This window comes from Myotis yumanensis, unplaced genomic scaffold (genome assembly GCF_028538775.1).
Source record: "Myotis yumanensis isolate MYYU_CA2020_CCGP unplaced genomic scaffold, mMyoYum1.0.hap1 SCAF_2, whole genome shotgun sequence".
NCBI lineage: Eukaryota > Metazoa > Chordata > Mammalia > Chiroptera > Vespertilionidae > Myotis > Myotis yumanensis.
Genome location: NW_027223753.1, coordinates 69,790,648 through 69,810,092, shown reverse-complemented (window position 1 = coordinate 69,810,092; position 19,445 = coordinate 69,790,648). Strand labels below are relative to the sequence as shown.

The 19,445-nt window shown below is 34.8% G+C and overlaps 1 protein-coding gene across 1 annotated transcript in view; it reads left to right on the top strand.

Annotated features, from left to right (window-relative positions):
- HFM1 (helicase for meiosis 1) overlaps positions 1-19,445 on the top strand; it is a 96,740-nt gene that overhangs the window by 40,267 nt on the left and 37,028 nt on the right. The window contains exons 19-27 of the mRNA XM_070403411.1: positions 412-492; positions 5,445-5,536; positions 6,899-7,005; positions 7,100-7,147; positions 14,999-15,096; positions 15,178-15,309; positions 18,268-18,353; positions 18,842-18,925; positions 19,053-19,210. Of these exons, the coding sequence (XP_070259512.1) occupies positions 412-492; positions 5,445-5,536; positions 6,899-7,005; positions 7,100-7,147; positions 14,999-15,096; positions 15,178-15,309; positions 18,268-18,353; positions 18,842-18,925; positions 19,053-19,210 (886 nt within the window). The remainder of the gene's footprint in view (positions 1-411; positions 493-5,444; positions 5,537-6,898; positions 7,006-7,099; positions 7,148-14,998; positions 15,097-15,177; positions 15,310-18,267; positions 18,354-18,841; positions 18,926-19,052; positions 19,211-19,445) is intronic.

Sequence of the window (19,445 nt, the reverse complement as noted above, 5' to 3'; positions counted from 1 at the left end):
AAACCACTGCCTTATTTAAAGTCATATGACAACATGATTACTTAGACCTACAGCAAGTTACTTAGCCTATTTTTTAGTTTCCTAACTTGTACAGGAAATAATATTAATACACCTACTTTATTATGTTATTTTGAGGATTAAATGAGATAATACAAACATTATTTTAGAGCTCCAAGTTGTAAATGCTATTTTATCACTTGTTATTTGTATTATTGTTACTATTAGAAAATATTTTTTGCATATTACCAACTCTTTTATTTAAATGAGCTTTTTATTACCACTTAAGTAGGGATTACAGTTATTCCCAGAACAATTGCACAGAAACATAACTTTAGCATATGTAATAATAAATTTTATTTTGTGCTGCTTCCTTATTTTGCTAAAATAAAAATGTTTTCTACAATTGAACAGATTTATGTTTGAAGAATCTGAATGATTTATCATCTCTGGACTTGATAACGATGGATGAAGGTGTTAATTTCAAACCAACTGGTAACTTTTCCATCATTGCTAATAAGTATAACAACTGCTTGCCCTGACCAGTTTGGCTCAGTGGATAGAGCACTGGCCTGCAGACTGATGGTTCGTGGGTTTGATTCCTGTCAAAGGCATGTACCTCAGTTTCAGGCTCAATCCCACCCACAGTTGTGTATGGGAGGCAACCAAATCAGTATGTCTCACATGGATGTTTCTCTTTCTCTCTGTCTCTCCCCATCCATTCTACTCTCCCCACCACCACCACCACTAAAAAAAAAAAAATCCAGTGGATAAAGGTCCTCCGGTGAGGATTAACAACACACACACACTCACAAAACACAAAACACAAAAAACAAGAAAAACACAATTGCTTGCTTAAGGCTAAATACGAAATTTTGTTCTTCTAAACTTAGGTGATGGTAAAATTAAATTGTGATCTCAACACGGTATCATCATTAACATGATAAATTTATACAAGAATCCTATTTATAAAATTATAGAGCTTCTTTTTGGCCAGTATAAAATTTGTCTTCACTGATTCTGGTAACTTCTGGCAGAGGAATGAAATGCTCAAATCTTTGGTTTGTTTCAAACCTGCTTGTAGATATCCTTTTCCCAGTTCTAAATTATTCAAACATTGATTACTTATGCTCTCACTTTCATTCTATTTAGAGTATAATAGAAGAGAGAACGAATGTTTTATAATTTTAGCACTCATGATTAGAAGTTTCTTGGGATGTAATATTGACTTCATTATTCCAGCAGTTTAACATAAAATATGCAAATCTAGCTAAATGTACCTGAATTCTCAGAGGAATACATTACTGTACATGATGCCCATTTACCTGATCCTCCTCTGGGCCAAGTTAGCCATGTATTTTGCCTTGAAAATATCTATTATGCAATGCCCAATCTTTGGACATTTTGTCCTTTGTGTTTATAACTCAGCAGCCTCTTGTTACACCCTCTATCATCAAGCTACTTAAAAAAAACAACAACACACAAAATGTTATATGTATGTATGTACAATTTTATGAGGAATTTAACATGTCTTTTCAACTGTGGTAGTACTTTTATTAGGATTATTATTTAGGTTAGTGTTCTTGTTACAAGGTTACATGTATTCTTTAGTTGTTTGCTTCAATACTTTTTCCATAAACCCTGTTCTATTTAGTATAGATTTCTACAGAATGCAAGAATTTATAGGAATGCATATGTTGTATATTTTCAGGAAATAAATATGTATGTAAGTATTCAAGAATACTATATATTTATTAGCACCACGCTCTAACCAACTGAGCTAACCGGCCAGCTGCAAGAATACTATATATTTATTTAAGGCTAATAATTTGTATTAGCTTTGATTTGTAGTATTTTTATTATTAATCAGTTTGTTATATTTTCATATTTCCATTATGATTTCTTTTTTGACCTATGGATTATTTGCAACTATAGTTCTTAATTTCTGTACATTATTTAAGTTACCTTTCTTTTCTAACAAGCTTTTTGTTGTTGTTGTTGTTTTTATTACGGTTGCTTTGTGATCAGATAACATTTTCTGTATGATTATGATCTTTTGAAATTTGTTGCGACTTGGTTTATGGCCTAGTATGTGATCAGTTTTTGTAAATATTTTGTGTATTTATCCTTTTGGTTTTAAGCCCTCTTCTAGATAAATATCATATTAGTTCTTTGATGCTTTATAAAAAATACTTCTTGTATTTCATTTAGCTATTTTAGTTGCCTTTAGCAGGAGGGTTGATTCATACTTAGCCTGCCATTAATGTAGACGGATGTTCTTATATAGTATTTCTAATAAATTCTTTTTTGTGACTTCTTGTTCCTACATATTACTAATATTTTCTTTTACCTTTTTCAGTATTTACTTTTTAAAAATATATTTTTATTGATTTCAGAGAGAAAGGGACAGGGAGAGAGAGATAGAAACATCAATGATGAGAGAGAACCATTGATCAGCTGCCTCATGGGAATCGAGCCTACAACCCAGGCATGTGCCCTTGACTGGAATTGAACCTGGGACCCTTCAGTCCACAAGCCAGCGCTCTATACACTGAGTCAAACCAGCTAGGGCAGTATTTATTTTTTGTATTTAAATTCTTAGCCTCTGTGTTTTAATTCTGCTTCATACAGTTTTTTATTTTTAAATCTCTCATCATAGTACTGAAATATCTAGGTATTTTCATTGGTATGCTTATGTTTTTGTTGAGCGTTTTAGTTATTCTACCTGGTAATGTGTAAAAGAGAAGGGCTCAAAAGGCCAAGTCTTAGTTTGTGTGAATTTAAGAAGGGTTTATCCTTCTTAAAATGGTGTGTAACTGCAAGAGGCTTGAAAAGTTAATGAACTGGGTTGCATCTTGAACCTCTGTAGGAGGGAGGGTGAGAAGGACGGAAAGAAAGGTGGAAAATCTGCAGTCCTAAAACTATTTGGCAAAGCTGATGGGGAATCTTCAAGTCAAAATCGCCCATCAGAGGAGCCCTTGTCTTATAGGCCTACCTTAATATTCCTGCCTTGCTCAGTCATTGGTTTGGAGCATCTTTGAGAAGTGTGACCTCGGTATGAACATGGTGATGGATTCAGAACATAGTAGCTGGGGTCATCTCCAGTAGGAGATGTGAGAGGTGCAGTGTTATGGCTTCTACCTCCACCCCAACCCCCAACTGTATAACTTTTATTTTCAATTATCCTGAATTTGCTACTGTGAGAATATTAATCACATAGCTATATTGATAGCAAAGTTGCCTCCTTACTTCTTTTCTTCACTTGCATATCTTTTTTAATTCTTTCTATTTCTTCTACCTTGAGTCACTTTCTTCATGGCTTCATTTCTATGTTATTTTTAAAAAACAAAAACAAAAACAATTCAACATATTTTATTGTCATCTGGTAGTAACATAAGGGTATTGTAAGCCAATATGAATAAGTGTGTAAGAACTATTCTCCCAAAAAAGGACACCTGAAAAACACAAACTGTATTGCTCCTCAATAATTTCTCACTTCATTAAGTCATTTCTAGGTGGAGACACTTTGATGCAGAGTGATATTATCTCCTTTTAGCATGATCCGCTCTAGTTTTTTTTGTTTGTTTGTTTGTTTTAGATTGAATCTCTTCTGCATCATCTACTATGAGATTCATATACTCATCAAAACCAATGATACAGGCTTCTATCCACATATTCACTTGCTCATAAAGCCACACCTAAATCTGAAATCTATTTTACAAATATCTGCACTTTTTGAACCTGACCATGGTACTGCATGGTGGATGCTAACAAAGCCACACTAAGCCGCACACTCCCTCAGAGAGCCACTTCTGGAATCTTTGTATGTTGTTTTTATACTTTACTTAGGAAACCTTCATCCTTACTAAAAACCCAGCAAGTATCAAGTCTTTTACCAAAACCTTTAATTTTCTCTAACAGGGAGATAGCCTATATCAGTGATGGCGAACCTTTTGAGCTTGGCATGTCAGCATTTTGAAAAACCCTAACTTAACTCTGGTGCCGTGTCACATATAGAAATTTTTGATATTTGCAACCATAGTAAAACAAAGACTTATATTTTTGATATTTATTTTATATATTTAAATGCCATTTAACAAAGAAAAATCAACCAAATAAATGAGTTCACGTGTCACCTCTGACACGTGTGTCATAGGTTTGCCATCACTAGCCTATATTAATTTATAAACACTTAGGATAAGAGCAGCAGCTTTAAATATGCCCTAGTTATGTTTAGTTTCCTTGATAACCATATTCTTGATATCTTACACACTTCTCTCAGAAGCTCCATTTTCTGAACCATTGAATTACTCACATTTTTGCTGAATATATTCACTAGACTCCTAATCGAGAAAGCAGCTTTTAAGCTGCCCTCGTTATTTCTCTGTTCCTTTTTTATCTTCTGTACCATGGAGTATCTAAGTCTAATGGAATGTAATTTTTCCCCTTCTTCAGCAAAACCTGTAGTACATACATAAATGTTAATCCTTTTCTTGAAAAGCAGTATGCCGTTTTCCTGTTCCCAGCCATTTTCTGTTTCACAAGGTTTGAAATTATTTGTAATGTTTTTGACAACTTATAATTGAAACCAGTAGCTTTTAAAACAAATTCCATTTCATCAATTATTTACCCCCACTCAAATCCCCCTACTCCAGTCAACCCAATGTTGTATTTCTAAAACAATTTATATTCATACTCCAATTTAATTAAATTATGCTCAAAAATTTTAAGTGGTACTCTTATTTTACAAATCAAATCCAAAATCTAAACTCTTTTAATAGCATTTCAAGGCTCTTTCAGGGTCTCTGTAAGTCTATCATTCATCATGTTTTGATAATGAAAGTGGGCAATATTTAATGTTAGCCCCTATGCTAAGTTCTTTACATGGATTATTGCATTTAATCTTTACAATAAACAGATGAAATATTACTTCTATTATTCCTACATTATGTAAAATAACCTGCATATGACCAAGCCATATGTTTATCAAGCCATACATCTCTCGTAACAGTATTCTAATGATAATCTTTTAAACTTTACTTTTTTTATTAGCAAATCTTGATTTTTCCTGAGGTCATAATGGCTGTATTTCCTTTCTGCCAAGGCATATTAGTTACTTTTAAATCCTGCTCAAGACCCATTATCTCTACTAGGCCACCCCACATTGACCATTCTCTTAAGTTTAATTTTCTCTGTATTTAAGTTTGTATATGTAAATGTTATCATTAACTGGACTTTGTTCTCTAGTCCAGTTATTTTCATCTGGTTATCTCCCTAACCAAACTATAAGTTCAGAGACTACATCTTCTAGATTTGTTGGTGTGTCTTTTGTTCTTGATCTCATTACAGGCTGGAATAGATGTTAAAGAAATATTTATTAAACTCATGAAAAAGCAAGTTGTTTCAGCTGATGGAGTAAATGTTTATTTTTCCATCTTTTACCTCAGAGACAGGAAGGTTGATGGCTTGGTATTATATTACATTTGAAACAGTGAAGAAATTTTGTACAATTAGTGGAAAAGAAACTTTACTGGATCTGGTAAATTGATTTTCATTAGAAAATAAATACAAACTAGTACAGTATAAAATAATTTTGGGGAAACAACTAATTAGTATATCATGTAATTTAAGAATGAATGAGCAAAAAAGAAAGCATTTCTAACAGTGCTTATGTCTCTTTCATCCTTATGTACATTTGATCATGAGATATTCAATATTAGGTCTTAGAATGTATTTTCAGTTGCATCTATGTATCAGGGCTAAGAAAATTTATATACATACTCAGAGTAGGGCTGGCAGTTACCCTTCAACTTACATGAGAATGCCAGTTACATTGGTAGTGGCTTCTAAGTGCAATATGTTGAGAAAGACCCCAAATCATGTGGCATGACATATTAGGAAAGTCTGCCATTAGTGAGGGACAATGAGGGACACATGTGCCGCATATATGCAACTCTTCCCTGAACCTTTTGCAACAGAATAACAGTAACAGTAGAAATAGAATAGGATTGATGATAGACCAAAAACAAGAGAACTGATTGTAGGGAAATGTGAGTAAAAACAGGTATACTAAGATATCAACAGTGGTGGCAACTTTGCAGCTATAGCAGTGAAGAGAACGATAGTCATGTTGTTGGTAACTGGTAACTGTATTGGTGCTTTCTCCCTTTACTGGGGACATGACTATAAAACTAGATATTTATATTTATTTTTAAATTTAAGCCATTCATTTTAATTTAAAATATCTAAGTTGACTATTTTAATAGGATTATACTAAAAATAGCACAAAAATTGGCAAAAAGTAGGCTTTATTTACATGTAAAATTATTTTTAACTAAGAAGAAATCAAGAGTAGAAAAATCTTAATGTTAACATTAATACATCTGATTTTTAGTTCAGTACATGTGTAAGAGAATTAGAATAGGTATTAGTTTCATTTTACATATGCAAGAAACCAAAGCAGAGAGAGTGCTTTGCTCAAAGTCATGTGGCATAACTATGATATCTAAAGCATTCTTTTCATTACAAAGTTAGCCTCAATAGAGATAATGGTTTGCAAACTATAGAAGGGGGAGTAATAATATAATAGTAGTAATAGTATTAAGAGCAACATTTACTGAAGGCTTACTATGTGGTAAGATTATTTTGTTAATCTTTAACGTCTTAGTCCCAGTGTCTAGCACAATGTCTGACATATAACAAGTGTTTGTAAACTTTTGTTAATAAATGAATGAGTGGGTGAATCCTTAAAGAAGCAAAATGTATAAAGCAAATTTTTAGCTCTATTATGCCCAATGATAAAACTGTGGTGTCCCAAGGCAACATGAGAAATAAGTATAGAGAAAGTGGATGACAGGAAAGAATGGACATAATTAAATGGACAAATGCTGAAATTTTATAGGTCAAAATGATAGCCAGCTGCAAGGAATTTCTAGATGTACAATTAAGGACAAATGAAAAGAAAACTTTGAATACTTTGAACAGAAGTCCAAATCGAATAACTATCAGGTACAGAAGTTAAAATATTTTAAATAATTTTAAAAGGTTTTATTTTGTTAAAATAAGTAATAATAAAAATTTTGCCTTGTGTTTTTATTTACAGATTTCCAATGGAAGGAAAAATTAAAACAAGAGAAATGAAAGTAAATTGGTAAAGATAATTCATTGTTGAATGTCTTAAAATACTACCTGTTCATGGTTCATATTTATACATTTTTTATAGTTTTAAAATTTATTTCACATTTTTCCTGAGTATAAAAAAGAACATATTTACATAAAAATGAGTCAGAATGTAGGTGTGAAATTAATTTCTAAAATTCAGACTTCAATTTAAACAGATTATTTGTGAAATTTTTTAATCAACAAATATTTATTGAGAGTGTGTTCTGTTCAGGCAAGGTAGATGATAGAAAGAAGATATGCTTATCATCAAGAGCATTCAAGCTAGCTTGAATGAGAACCATACATATAAAAATAATGGACAGTATGAAAACACATGTAATAAATGTCTGTTGAAAGACAGTGGCATTCTGAGAGAGCAAAAGCATGGGTAAAGGAACGCATATATGACAGTGAGATGAATATTCTGCCAAGAATGGGAAGTTTATAATGAGGAGTTGTAAGTGGAAGAGTAGACAGGTTACATTGTAAATTGTAGTGATTTTTACCCAGTTTGCAATCATAAATGCAGTAATGTGCTATGCCAAGTGCTTGGTTTTCTGAATATTTAGATCTTAGTGTTAAACCTTTTGATTTCGAGTATACAATTTCAGGTAAAAATGATTTTTGTATGTTCTCAAACCAGTTAGCTAAAGAAATTTTTCCCCTCCTTAGCTAGAGGAGGTCACTCCTTCCATGGGATATTTCATGATATCACATTGAATTTTATCTCCCAAATACCTTGATGTCTCAGAAACAAAATTCTCCCCATTCTAAACAATTTAAAAGGCCTATCTATAGCTTAGACAACAGAAGTTTTTGTTTTGCTTCTTGGCTATATTTCTCTAGAAATTCTAATTCCTTAGAGATCATTATCTCCCAATCTTCCCATTTTACAAATGGAGTAGGTGATGCCTAGAGAAGTTGTGACTTGCCCCAGGTTATGTTGCTATATTGGGGACTGAACTAGAACTAGAATCTAGATCTCTTGATTTAGTGTTTTGTTTTTTTCTGATATACTCTGTAGCATCAACTGGTGAGTCAAATCAAGGTGTTTTTCCACAAGCATCTTCTTGAGAACTCCCTATTTGCAATTTTAATGCTTTTATTTATCTTGCCTTAAATTGGGTCATACATTCTTTTGATTAGTTTAAAACTTAAATTTGATGACTTTATAATTGTTTTTATGCATATAACAATTTTGTTTCCCATTAATGTTTCCCTCCTTTATGCATCTACTTGAGTTTGGCCAGGGAGAGAGAATGTGTGTAGGGCCTTTCTTAATCCAGAATGTACAGTCTTTTGGTGGGTGATGATGGCTAATAGTTACCACTTTTTTTTTTTTTTTTATGTTTTTAAAAATTTATTTAGTGCTTACTCTTTGGCAGGCATTACTCTGAACTTTTTGTATATTTTACCTTTCTTAATCCTCATAAAACAGATTAATGAATCTCAGAGGGAAGGGGAGGCATGGGAGAGTTTAACCAAAGAATTATATGCATATATGCATAACCCATGGTCATAGACAATAGTTTGGTGAAGGATTGGGGGAGAAGGGTGAGGGAGGAGGGCGTCAAAGGGGAGAAAAGAAATATTTGTAATACATTCAACAAAAAAGATTTTAAAAAATTCTACGAATAGATAGTATTACTACCATCATTTTACAGATTAAAAAATAGACACAGAGAGTGCAATTTGCATAAAGTCACACAAATGAGAAGGGATTCAAACTAAAGTGACTTGGTGCCGGAAGCCAGTCCATCCTTGCTGCTTGACACAGTCGCTGCAGGAAAGAAACATCTGCACAGCATATGTTTCAAAGGACCTGGCATATATAGCATATTGTTCTTAATACGTTTGCTCTCCTCAGTGCCATGTGTTTTAACCAAGGTCACCTCTCTGACAGTTACCACTTTTATATCTCCCTCTTTTCCCTGTTACGTTGTTGAATTCCAGGTGTTAATCCTCTTAACTTGAAATTTTTATCCTTCAAGTTTCTGCCCTTTATTTTAACTTTTTTTTAAATTTTTCATAACTTTAATTTCCAGGTTTTTCGCCTTCAGCCCCATTGTTTTCTTAAGTGACATTTTCCAGTGAACTCAGTATATATTTCCAAATCAGTGGTTTCTCATTAATTTGTTTCTTGTTACTATATTTTGAAAGTAAGACATGGATTTATTTGTAAAGAGTCAAAAGTAAAATTTATAAAGCAAAGACTAAGGTCACCCTTGACTACCCCCTATCTCCCTTCCCCAGTAGTATGATGTAAATTTTTCTATTTATGTCCTTTCTACTTATTTCATGCATATTGGTGTGCTAATAAACATTTATAATCTCTATATATAAGCAAGCTCATGTTATAATTATTGCCCTAGTAATGTCATACTTTCTATATCAGTATGTACACATATCAACTTCATTTATTATAATAGCAATATGTATTTTAATAGCAATACATCCTATAGTATGAATATATTATAATTTTTACCACTTCTTGATGAATAGTTATATAGTTTATAAATATTTGCTAGTATAATTGGTGCTGAAATGAACTTATACCATATTTTTCAAGGATTTCTGGGTAAAAGGGTTCATACATGAAAAGATTTCATGTATAATGCCAAATTGCCTTTGAAAAGGCTTTTCTGACAGTTCCCATCCACAATATAAAAAGAGTGACTATTTTCATACATTTTCTCAATAGTGGTTTTGCATATTTGAACTTTTGCCAATCTAATGAGTAAAAAGTTGTATTTTAAAATTAGGAGGGAATATACATAATTGGTTTTATGCAAAAGGAAATATGATTTTTATTCAGTTTGCAATCACAAATGCTATGATATGCTATGCCATGTGCTTGGTTTAGGATATAGAAGGGAATATTATTATTAGGAGGGAATAATTATTAGGGAATATACATGTTATTTAAACTGCTATAAAATCATGTTAGGAAGATCTTTTATATCTTGTATTTCTTAGAATAGCCTCAACTACAGTCAAACAGCAATAAAATGGCCGAAACCGGTTTGGCTCAGTGGACAGAGCGTCGGCCTGCAGACTGAAAGGTCCCAGGTTCGATTCCGGTCAAGGGCATGTACCTGGGTTGCGGGCACATCCCCAGTGGGGGGTGTGCAGGAGGCAGCTGATCAATGTTTCTAACTTTCTATCCCTCTCCCTTCCTCTCTGTAAAAAATCAATAAAATATATTTTTTTAAAAAAACACAGCAATACAATGAATAACAATAGCTTAAACAAGATAGGCTACTTTTTTATCACAGAATAGATAACTCAAAGTAGAGTCTGAGGTAGCTTCATGACTTATTTCAAGGTCACCTCATTGTCCAAAAAGACTGCTAGAGCTGTAGCCATTACATTTGAGTATCCTCTCTCAGTTCAGTAGACTTCTTGGAAGTCCTAACTAACTTTTGCACCTAGTTCCATGGCTATACCTACATGCAAAGGAGACTGGGAAGTGACTTGGTGGCATGTGTCTAGATTAAAACTGGGATTTTGCTTTTAAGAAGGAAAGTGAGAATAAATGTTGGTAGGAAAGCAGTCTCTGCCCTGCATTCTAAAATCATAGGACTTTTCCTATCATTTCTTCTAATACTTTAAAATCATTTTATTTTTACTTGTAGGCTTTTCATAAGGCATTTGGAGTTAATTTTTATGTATGGTATGAGTTAATTAATTATATTTTGTCTTCCAAAGATAGTCAGGAGTATTTGATAAATATTTACTGTTAGTCTATTTATTTTGTTGCTGTGACAATACCACTTATTTTATTTACTCTTCTTTTATTGCTTGTTTTGTTATCTGATAAGGCAAGTCCTTCCTTATTGATCTGTAAAAGATGTTTTGAGCTATTACTACAGTTTTCTCCCCCTGATCATTATGAACTTTTGATCTCTATGGACTTTATTTTTATTATTTTTATTTTAATCCTCACTGGAGGATATGTTTTTCATTGATTCTGGAGAGAGAAGAAGGGAGAAGGAGAGATAAAGATATCGTCTATTGGCTACCTCCTGCACCCCAACCCTTACTGGGGATCGAACCTGCAACCTGGGTATGTGCCCTGATTGGGAATTGAACCCACTAGCCTTCACTGCATGGGATGATGCTCCAACCAACTAAGCCACATTTGCCAGGGTTAGATCCCTATGAACTTTAGAGTCAGTTCATCAAGGTCTATAAAAAGTCCTGTTGAAATTGGCTTTATAGATTAGTTTGGGAAAGAATTCTTACAGTTTTGAAATCTATTTAGGTATATGGTCTGTCTTCATCCATTCAGATCTTTATGTCTTTCTGTGGTATTTTATATTTAACTAGAGCCCGAATATCTTCGTGCAATAGGCCTTCCTTTCCCCTGGCTGCTGGCACCGGTTTTCCTCTGGCACCTGGGACCCAGGCCTTCGCTCTGAGGCCATGAGGCTTCGCTGCTCCAGTCGTCACTGCTCCGGGGCCGTCAGGCTTCGCTCCACTGCTTGGAGCCTATGTATCCAAATTAACTGCCATCGTTGTTAGGTTAATTTGCATACTCTCCTGATTGGCTGGTTAGCGTAGCAAAGGTACAGTCAGTTTACATGTTTGTTTATTATTAGGTAAGATTATTTAGGATTTATATCTCTTGTTAGGTTTATTTCTTGGCATTTTACATAGTTTGATAGTGTGAACAGAGTTTTTTTAAAAAAATATGTTTTCTTTAATTGGTTTCAGAGAAAAGAAGGGAGAGGGAGAGAGGGATAGAAACATCAATGATGAACCCTGGCCAGCATTGCTCAGTGGTTAGAGCATTGGCCTACAGATTCGATTCCTGGTCAAGGGCACATGCCTAAGTTGCAGATTTGATCCCTAATCCAGGTTGGGGTGTGTTCAGGAGGCAACCAATAAACGTGTCTCTCTCACATTGATGTTTCTCTCTCTCTCTCTCCCTGTCCCTTCCATTTTCTCTAGAAATCAATGGAAAAAAATATACTCACTCTTTGGGTGAGGATTAAAAAAAAACCCGAAACATCAATGATGAGAGAGAATCCTTGATTGGCTGTCTTCTGCATATCCCCACTGCAACCCAGGCATGTTCCCTGACCAGGAATCAAACCATGACCTCCTGGTTCATGGGTCAACGCTCAACCACTGAACAACACTGTCCAGGCCCGCATCCTTTTTTACATTGAATAACATAACGTTGCATTTTATAAATCATTCATTGATGATATATAGGAAGGCTACTTTTTTTTTGAATTTTGATTGTTTTATTTGGCTATCTCGCCGAACTATCAACAGTACTAATAGTTCTTAAGTTGGTTTGCTGGAAGTTCCTAGGTAGACAATCATCCTAATATAATAAAGAGGTAATATACAAATTAACCCTCACACTGTCACAAGATGGCTGCGCCCACAGCAGAGGTGGGGTTCCCATAACACAAGATGGCTGCGCCCACAGCAGAGGCAGGGTTCCCATAAGGATCCATAACGAGTGATCAGCAGGGACCAGAGGCTGCGTGGCTCCGGGCCGGGGCAGGGGACCTGAGGCTGCTCCCCCACCTGGTGGGGCCTGACAGGGGACCTCAGGCCATGCCCTCCACCCCGGTTTGGGCCGAGGGACCTCAGGCCACGCCCTCCACCCCAGCCCGGGCCAGGGGACCTCAGGCCACAACCCCACCTGGTAGGGCTTGACAGGGAACCTCAGGATGTGCCCCCGCCCTGGCACTGGGCCGGGGGATCTGAAACTGTGCCCCCCTCCTGGCACCAGGCTGGAGGACCTGAGGCTGCGCCCCCCACCCGGCACCGGGCCAGGGGACCTGAGGGTGCACCCCCCCCACCCAGCGGGGCTTGAAAGGGGTGGGGCCAGCCAGTCTGGATCTTGCCCAATGGGGGTGGGGCCGGCTGGGTCTGGGTCTCGCGTGATTTTGAGGCATGTGTGGGTGGGCAGGAACTTGACTCTGGGTCCTGCAGTGCGCCCCAGACTCTGACGGGAGGAAGATTTTCATACACATTTTACTAATTTTCTTTCATCTCTGACACTTCTATTATAGAGAAAGAGCAAATAGCAATATTAAAATATTTTCTCTAATTCCCTTTTAATGTGCACAAATTTCGTGCACCAGGCCACTAGTTTTATCTATAAAGAGTAATTTCTAATAGTTATTTCCTTGATTTCTAGTGGTTTGTTTTTTTTTTAACTCTGTTTTCCTTAACTTATAGATGAAAACTTATCTTATTACTGTTTTTAGTGGTCAAGTTTCCAATGTTTCACCACCAAGGGATTTTTCACACTTTTTGGATTAGATTCTGGGATCCATCAACCTCCTTCTCACTTATTTGTAAAAACAGGTTTGGGTTCAGGGTAGAGAAGCAGCAACCCCTTTTAGTTCACCACAGTTACTGGATCTGAAAGTTGGGTTTCTCTAAAAAAACTTTTTATGTTCTTTGTTTTTTACAGGGTTTCTAACTTTTATTGAGTCAATTTTTGTTAATTTATATGTTTCTGAGATATCATTCATTTCATCTACCTTGCTAGTTTTTATGGCATAAAGTTTTGTTCTCTAATAAGTTAAAATGTTCCTCTAAATATATAATGTCTCCTTTCTAGTTTCTAATAGTATTTGTGTCCTTTTCTTTTTCATAATCAGATATGCAAGAGGTTTCTCTATTGTAATCTTTTTTAAATATATATATTTTTTAATTGCTTTCAGAGAGGAAGGGAGAGGGAGAGAGAAATAGAAACATCAATGATGAGAGAGAATCATTGATTGGCTGCCTCTTGCACATTCCACACTGGGGATTGAGCCTGCAACCCAGGCTTGTGACCTGACCGGGAATCGGAGCATGACCTCTGGTTCATAGATCAATGCTCAGCCACTGAGCCACCTCGGCTGGGCTATATTGTAATCTTTTTAAGTCATTTATTTTTAGGTATTGACTATGTTTAATAGTTCTATTCACTTTAGTTGTTTTTTTTAATCTTTGCTTTCTATTATTTTCTATTTCACTAATTTCTGATTTTGTCTTTATTTTCTTCCTTCTGTCTTTTTCTTTTTGATTGTACATTTGCTCCATTTGTTTTGTTTTTCTTATTTTCTATAAAATATTTGACTACAAATTTTCTAGAAAATACCCCCCAAGAGAGAATACAAGAGAGTCTAATGATTTTAATTACATTCATAGAATTATTGTGTATCAATTTCTGGTTAGATAAGTAAACAGTAGAAATAAGTAGCAAAGAACCTGGGATAATAGCACAGTGGCTGGTAGCTCCTTTTTTCCTCTTTTACTACATAGCTCTCAAATTTTGAAGCCAAGCAGCTGCTGATTTCTAATAATTAACAAATATGATACTGACCTTTATATGTTGAACAGAGTAATCAGCACCTAAATTATGCTTGTTACTCATAGGCATTTAATAAATATTTGTTGATTATACAGTTTGTATTGTTTTACTATAATACTTATATATAATAAAACCCAAAGACAGAACTGTATTGAAGGAGAATATGACAAATAGTTTAGATGTGTTGAGGTTAAACAGTCTAAGTGACTGTGCCCTGTAAGCATTAGAAGTTTATTAATCTAGAGATAATGAAAGTCTTGAGAAGAAATGAGATTTTTGAGAGAAAGAGAGGTGAATAAAGAAGAGAAGGGAAGTGAGAACTGAACTTTTGGATATTGGGTAAAAGAAGTAAAAAATACTTGCAACAATAATAATATAAAATATAGATCATGTATTGTCACAGAAATCAAGTCAGAGAGGAATTTTAAGAAGAGATATTTCAGTCAATGATGTCAAATACTGTGAGATAATAATTTTTAAAAGTAAATAATGAATTTGTTTTCTCCCCAGTCTTATTCAGGCTCAGTTAGGATGCATTCCCATACAAGACTTTGCTTTGACACAAGATACCTCAAAGATTTTCAGAAGTGGCTCACGAATTACAAGATGTATGTTACAGGATTCTTGTATTTTCAATATTTTTTCAGTTAACTAGTGTACTAGATTTAATATTGGAAACTTTTTTTTAGGGTTGTCAGAGTTTGTGGCTCTTCAAGAAAAGAACTTTGCTGTACTATTGAACAGTTTGATTTTAGCTAAATGTTTTCGATGTAAACTTTGGGAAAACTCTCTGCATGTATCCAAACAGCTGGAAAAAATTGGTAGGTACTGAATATAGGCAGGCAGTTTGTCAATGTTTGCAATTTATTTTGCTGTTAGGAAAATTATTCTATGATGATTATAGAGCAGTGATGGCGAACCTATGACACGCGTGTCAGAGGTGACACGTGAACTCATTTTTTTGGTTGATTTTTCTTTGTTAAATGGCATTTAAATATATAAAATAAATATCAAAAATATAAGTCTTTGTTTTACTATGGTTGCAAATATCAAAAAAATTTCTGTATGTGACACGGCACAAGAGTTAAGTTAGGGTTTTCAAAATGCTGACACGCCGAGCTCAAAAGGTTCGCCATCACTGTTATAGACCTATAAAGGAAAACTATGTTTGTAGGTCTAAATGAGGTACTGTACTTTACTTGTCTTGAAAGTCTCATTTTTATTTACTCTGGCTTAAAGGATTCCATTTTAAATTAATTAGGAAACCCAAATGAAAACTATTTCTCTTACCTTTAAATTTGTTTTCAAATCAAAAGTGAAATTTTGTTTTAGTTACTAGGTAACTATGAGTTGCTCTCTCTTCCACTTTTATGACTATTTTGTTTTGATCTCAGTGACAAGGTAGAGAACTAGCAGTCTTGGCATTCCTAATTCATTATAGAAAATTATACCACTTACTTATATCTCAACTTTATTTTTTTCAATAACAGCATGATATTAGTACTAATCTTTTTAAAAATTCTGCAGACAAAAGATTATGCCTGACTATTTCCTGTCTGTTGGGATCTAGTTCAGGGTGTGAACTGAAAGACTCTAGAGGGGGACATTTACAAAGACCGGGATATGACTAAAACACTCTGGAGTTTTCCAGTTTGCTGCCATTGGCTTTGTGACCCTCCTCCTTCTTCGGTAGAACTCTAAAAAGAGAGTTGTTAGCCCATGACTGACAGTCTAGTTAGCTTTACAATTTTACTAGAGGCCCAGTGCACGAATTTGTGCATGGTGGGGTCCCTCGACCTGGCCAGTGATTGGGGCCAATTGGGACCATCTCACCCAGTCCCAATTGGGGCTGATGGGAGCTGGCCTGCCGGCGGGGGGCGGGGGGGGGGGGGGGACCTGCAGGAGGGCTCCAGGGTGTGTCCAGCCCCCTCGCCCAGTCCCGATCAGCCAGACCCCAGCAGCAAGCTAACCTACCAGTCAGAGTGTCTGCCCCCTGGTGGTCAGTGCACATCATAGCAACTGGTCGAGCCGTCTACCTAATGGTTGACCAATTTTGGTCGGACACTTAGCATATTATGCTTTTATTATATAGGATATGCATCTTGGGACATGAAAAAATCATGTAAGGGATTGTGTTATTATTCCTTATAACAAAGATCTCCTACTTTTTTATTTCCTTGAAATTTGAAATCAGTTGGTAGCAGAGAGCTGACTAGCTCTGGGAGCTGGGGTGAAGGTGGGGATTGGCTGGTGAAAGTTAGGTCCAATTCAAGGAGATATTCCTGATGAAAAGGGTCACCTTCCTACAGAAGTCCGGGCAAACCAAATGCCACACTCATCCCACAAAGACATGAGTTCTGAATTGTGAAGGAGGTTCCATATAACATAACAGTTAAGAAATAGCAATTTACAGAAAAAGTTGAAATTAGATTAAATGGTTACTAATAAAAGTTTCATAGTACTTGAAAAAGCCAGTCTTTCTGACCTTAGAATATTGTCAGTCTGAGTGTTGGTTGAATTCTGTATCTCCCTAATTGTCGAACTCTAACATTTTTCTACATTTAATCATAGAAAAATGAATCAAGCAAAAAAACAAATCTAAGCTCTTATAAGAGCATTAGGAAAGAAATAAAGAATACACATTGATTTTCAACAATGTTTATAAACCGAAAAATTAAAATTCAGAAGTTTTGAGGGAAAATGAAAATGAACATAAAGGAATTATGAATAGTAGTTGTGTCTTAAGTATAAGAAAAATTCCCATGAAAGAATAAAGATGTAAGGAAATAGGAGTGTCATACCATCATCAGTAATATATGTGCGTACACAGAGTGGTAATATTTTGGAATTTTATACTTCTGACAATATCTTCTATTTGGGGATTTGGTTAAATTCATTCATGAGTGTAATAATTTAAAATTTTAGTTTCTTAAGCAAAAAGAAAAGGTCCAAAGATGGAAGTGAACTTGATATATTTAAGGAACAAAATATATATTGTGGCTGGACAATATTCAGCAAGAGGAGAAGAGACAATTAGATGGGAGAAGTAGGCTGTGGTCAAGGCATACCGGCAAGGGAGTTTGGCTATAGTAAGGAAATTGTAATTTTATTCCAAATGCAATGGAAAGGTGTTGGAAATTTTAAGCAGAAGAGTAAAATTATCTTACTTAGGTACAGACAAGAGAGAACTCTAAGACAGAAATGCTCAGAATACCATAGTTTCATAAAGCAATATTCTCATCCCTGAATCATGTTGCCTTTTTCAAACACGAATATAATAATAGGTGTCTCTTGATACTTGCTTTATGGATGACATATGATAAAACTAAGGGCTAAGCCATCATGTGAACTGAAGAATTCCTTTCTTTTGTATAGTAAGCAAATGCATGTTTAATTCAGTTTGAAAAAAAGATACAAACAACTGAATAATGTCAGTTCCCAACTAATTTAACCGAAAACATGTTTAAAAACTTTAAAAAATTAGTTCTAGCCAGTTTGGCACGGTGGATAGAGTATCGACCTGCAGACTGAAGGGTCCCAAATTCGATACCGGTCAAGGGCACATGCCCGACTTGCAGGCTTGATCCCCAGTAGGCGTTGTGCAGGATGCAGCCGATCAATGATTCTCTCTCCCTCTCCTTTCCTCTCTGAAATCAATAAAAATATAAATCAGTTCTTAGTCTGAATCTAACATTTTTACTAATGTAGTTAAATATTTAAATATATATTTTGTTTAAAATAGATTGTTTAAAAACTGCTATTTGATTAATTTTCCACAGGTATAACATTGTCAAATGCAATGGTTAATGCAGGTTTGACTTCCTTTAAAAAAATAGAAGAAACAGATGCAAGGGAACTTGAACTGGTATTTAACATTCACTTATTCCTAATATTACCTCTATTCTTAATGTGAATTCTAAAGCTTAACTTTTATATATTTATTTTAAGTAAAATGATTTTTCTTCTTATAGTCATAAGTATTTTAACATAAGGTTTTAAGTAATAAGCATTACTAAAACTATTGACTAGCCCTGGCCGTTGTGCTCAGTGGTTAGAGTGTTGGCCCGGGCACCTGAGGGTTGAGGGTTTGATTCCCAGTCAGGGACAATGTGCCTGGGTTGCAGGTTTGATTCCAATCTCTCTCACATCGATGTTTCTTTCTCTCTTTTCTTCTCTCTCTCTCTTTCCCTCGTCCTCTTCCTCCCTCCCCTCCACTGTCTCCAAAATCAATGGGAAAAAATATCCTCAGTTGAGGATTAACAACAGTAACAACAAAAACCTATTTGTTATATAAAGTATTTTACTAAAATAATTTTTAGTGTGGTCATAATATAATGATATAAATGTTTTTAGATTTTAAATAGGCATCCCCCTTTTGGAACTCAGATAAAAGAAACAGTGATGTATCTTCCAAAATATGAACTTGAAGTCGAACAGGTAAATATTTTGTTTTCTAGATATTTTGATTGTCTTATCAGGAATAATGCTACTCATAGCTGACTTGGAGCTGAGTATGAGTAGTAAGGCTGTTTTTAATATTTTTTATGCCTATCCTCTTTTAAAGATTGCAAGATATAGTGACATGATGGCGGAAATATTAGTGACCATTACATTAAGAAACTTTGAACAGCTACAAACTAAAAGAACAGCACCAGATTTTCACTATGTTACCTTAATCATAGGTGATACAGATAATCAACTGGTTTTTAAGCACAAAATTATGTAAGTGTAAAAATTTCTATTTCATTTTATTTCTAAGTCTATAGTATAAAAGAAAAATAATCCACTGAGTAGAAAAAGTAATACAATCATTGTAGGATTAATTAATTTACGTGTTTCTGATGCTATAATGGGGTAGTTTCTCTGTTTGTCTTTTAAAGAAGATATTAACATTGAGTCTGTTGTTTTAGATTATAATATTTGGTACTATAATGAACAAAGTTGGAAACAAGTGAAC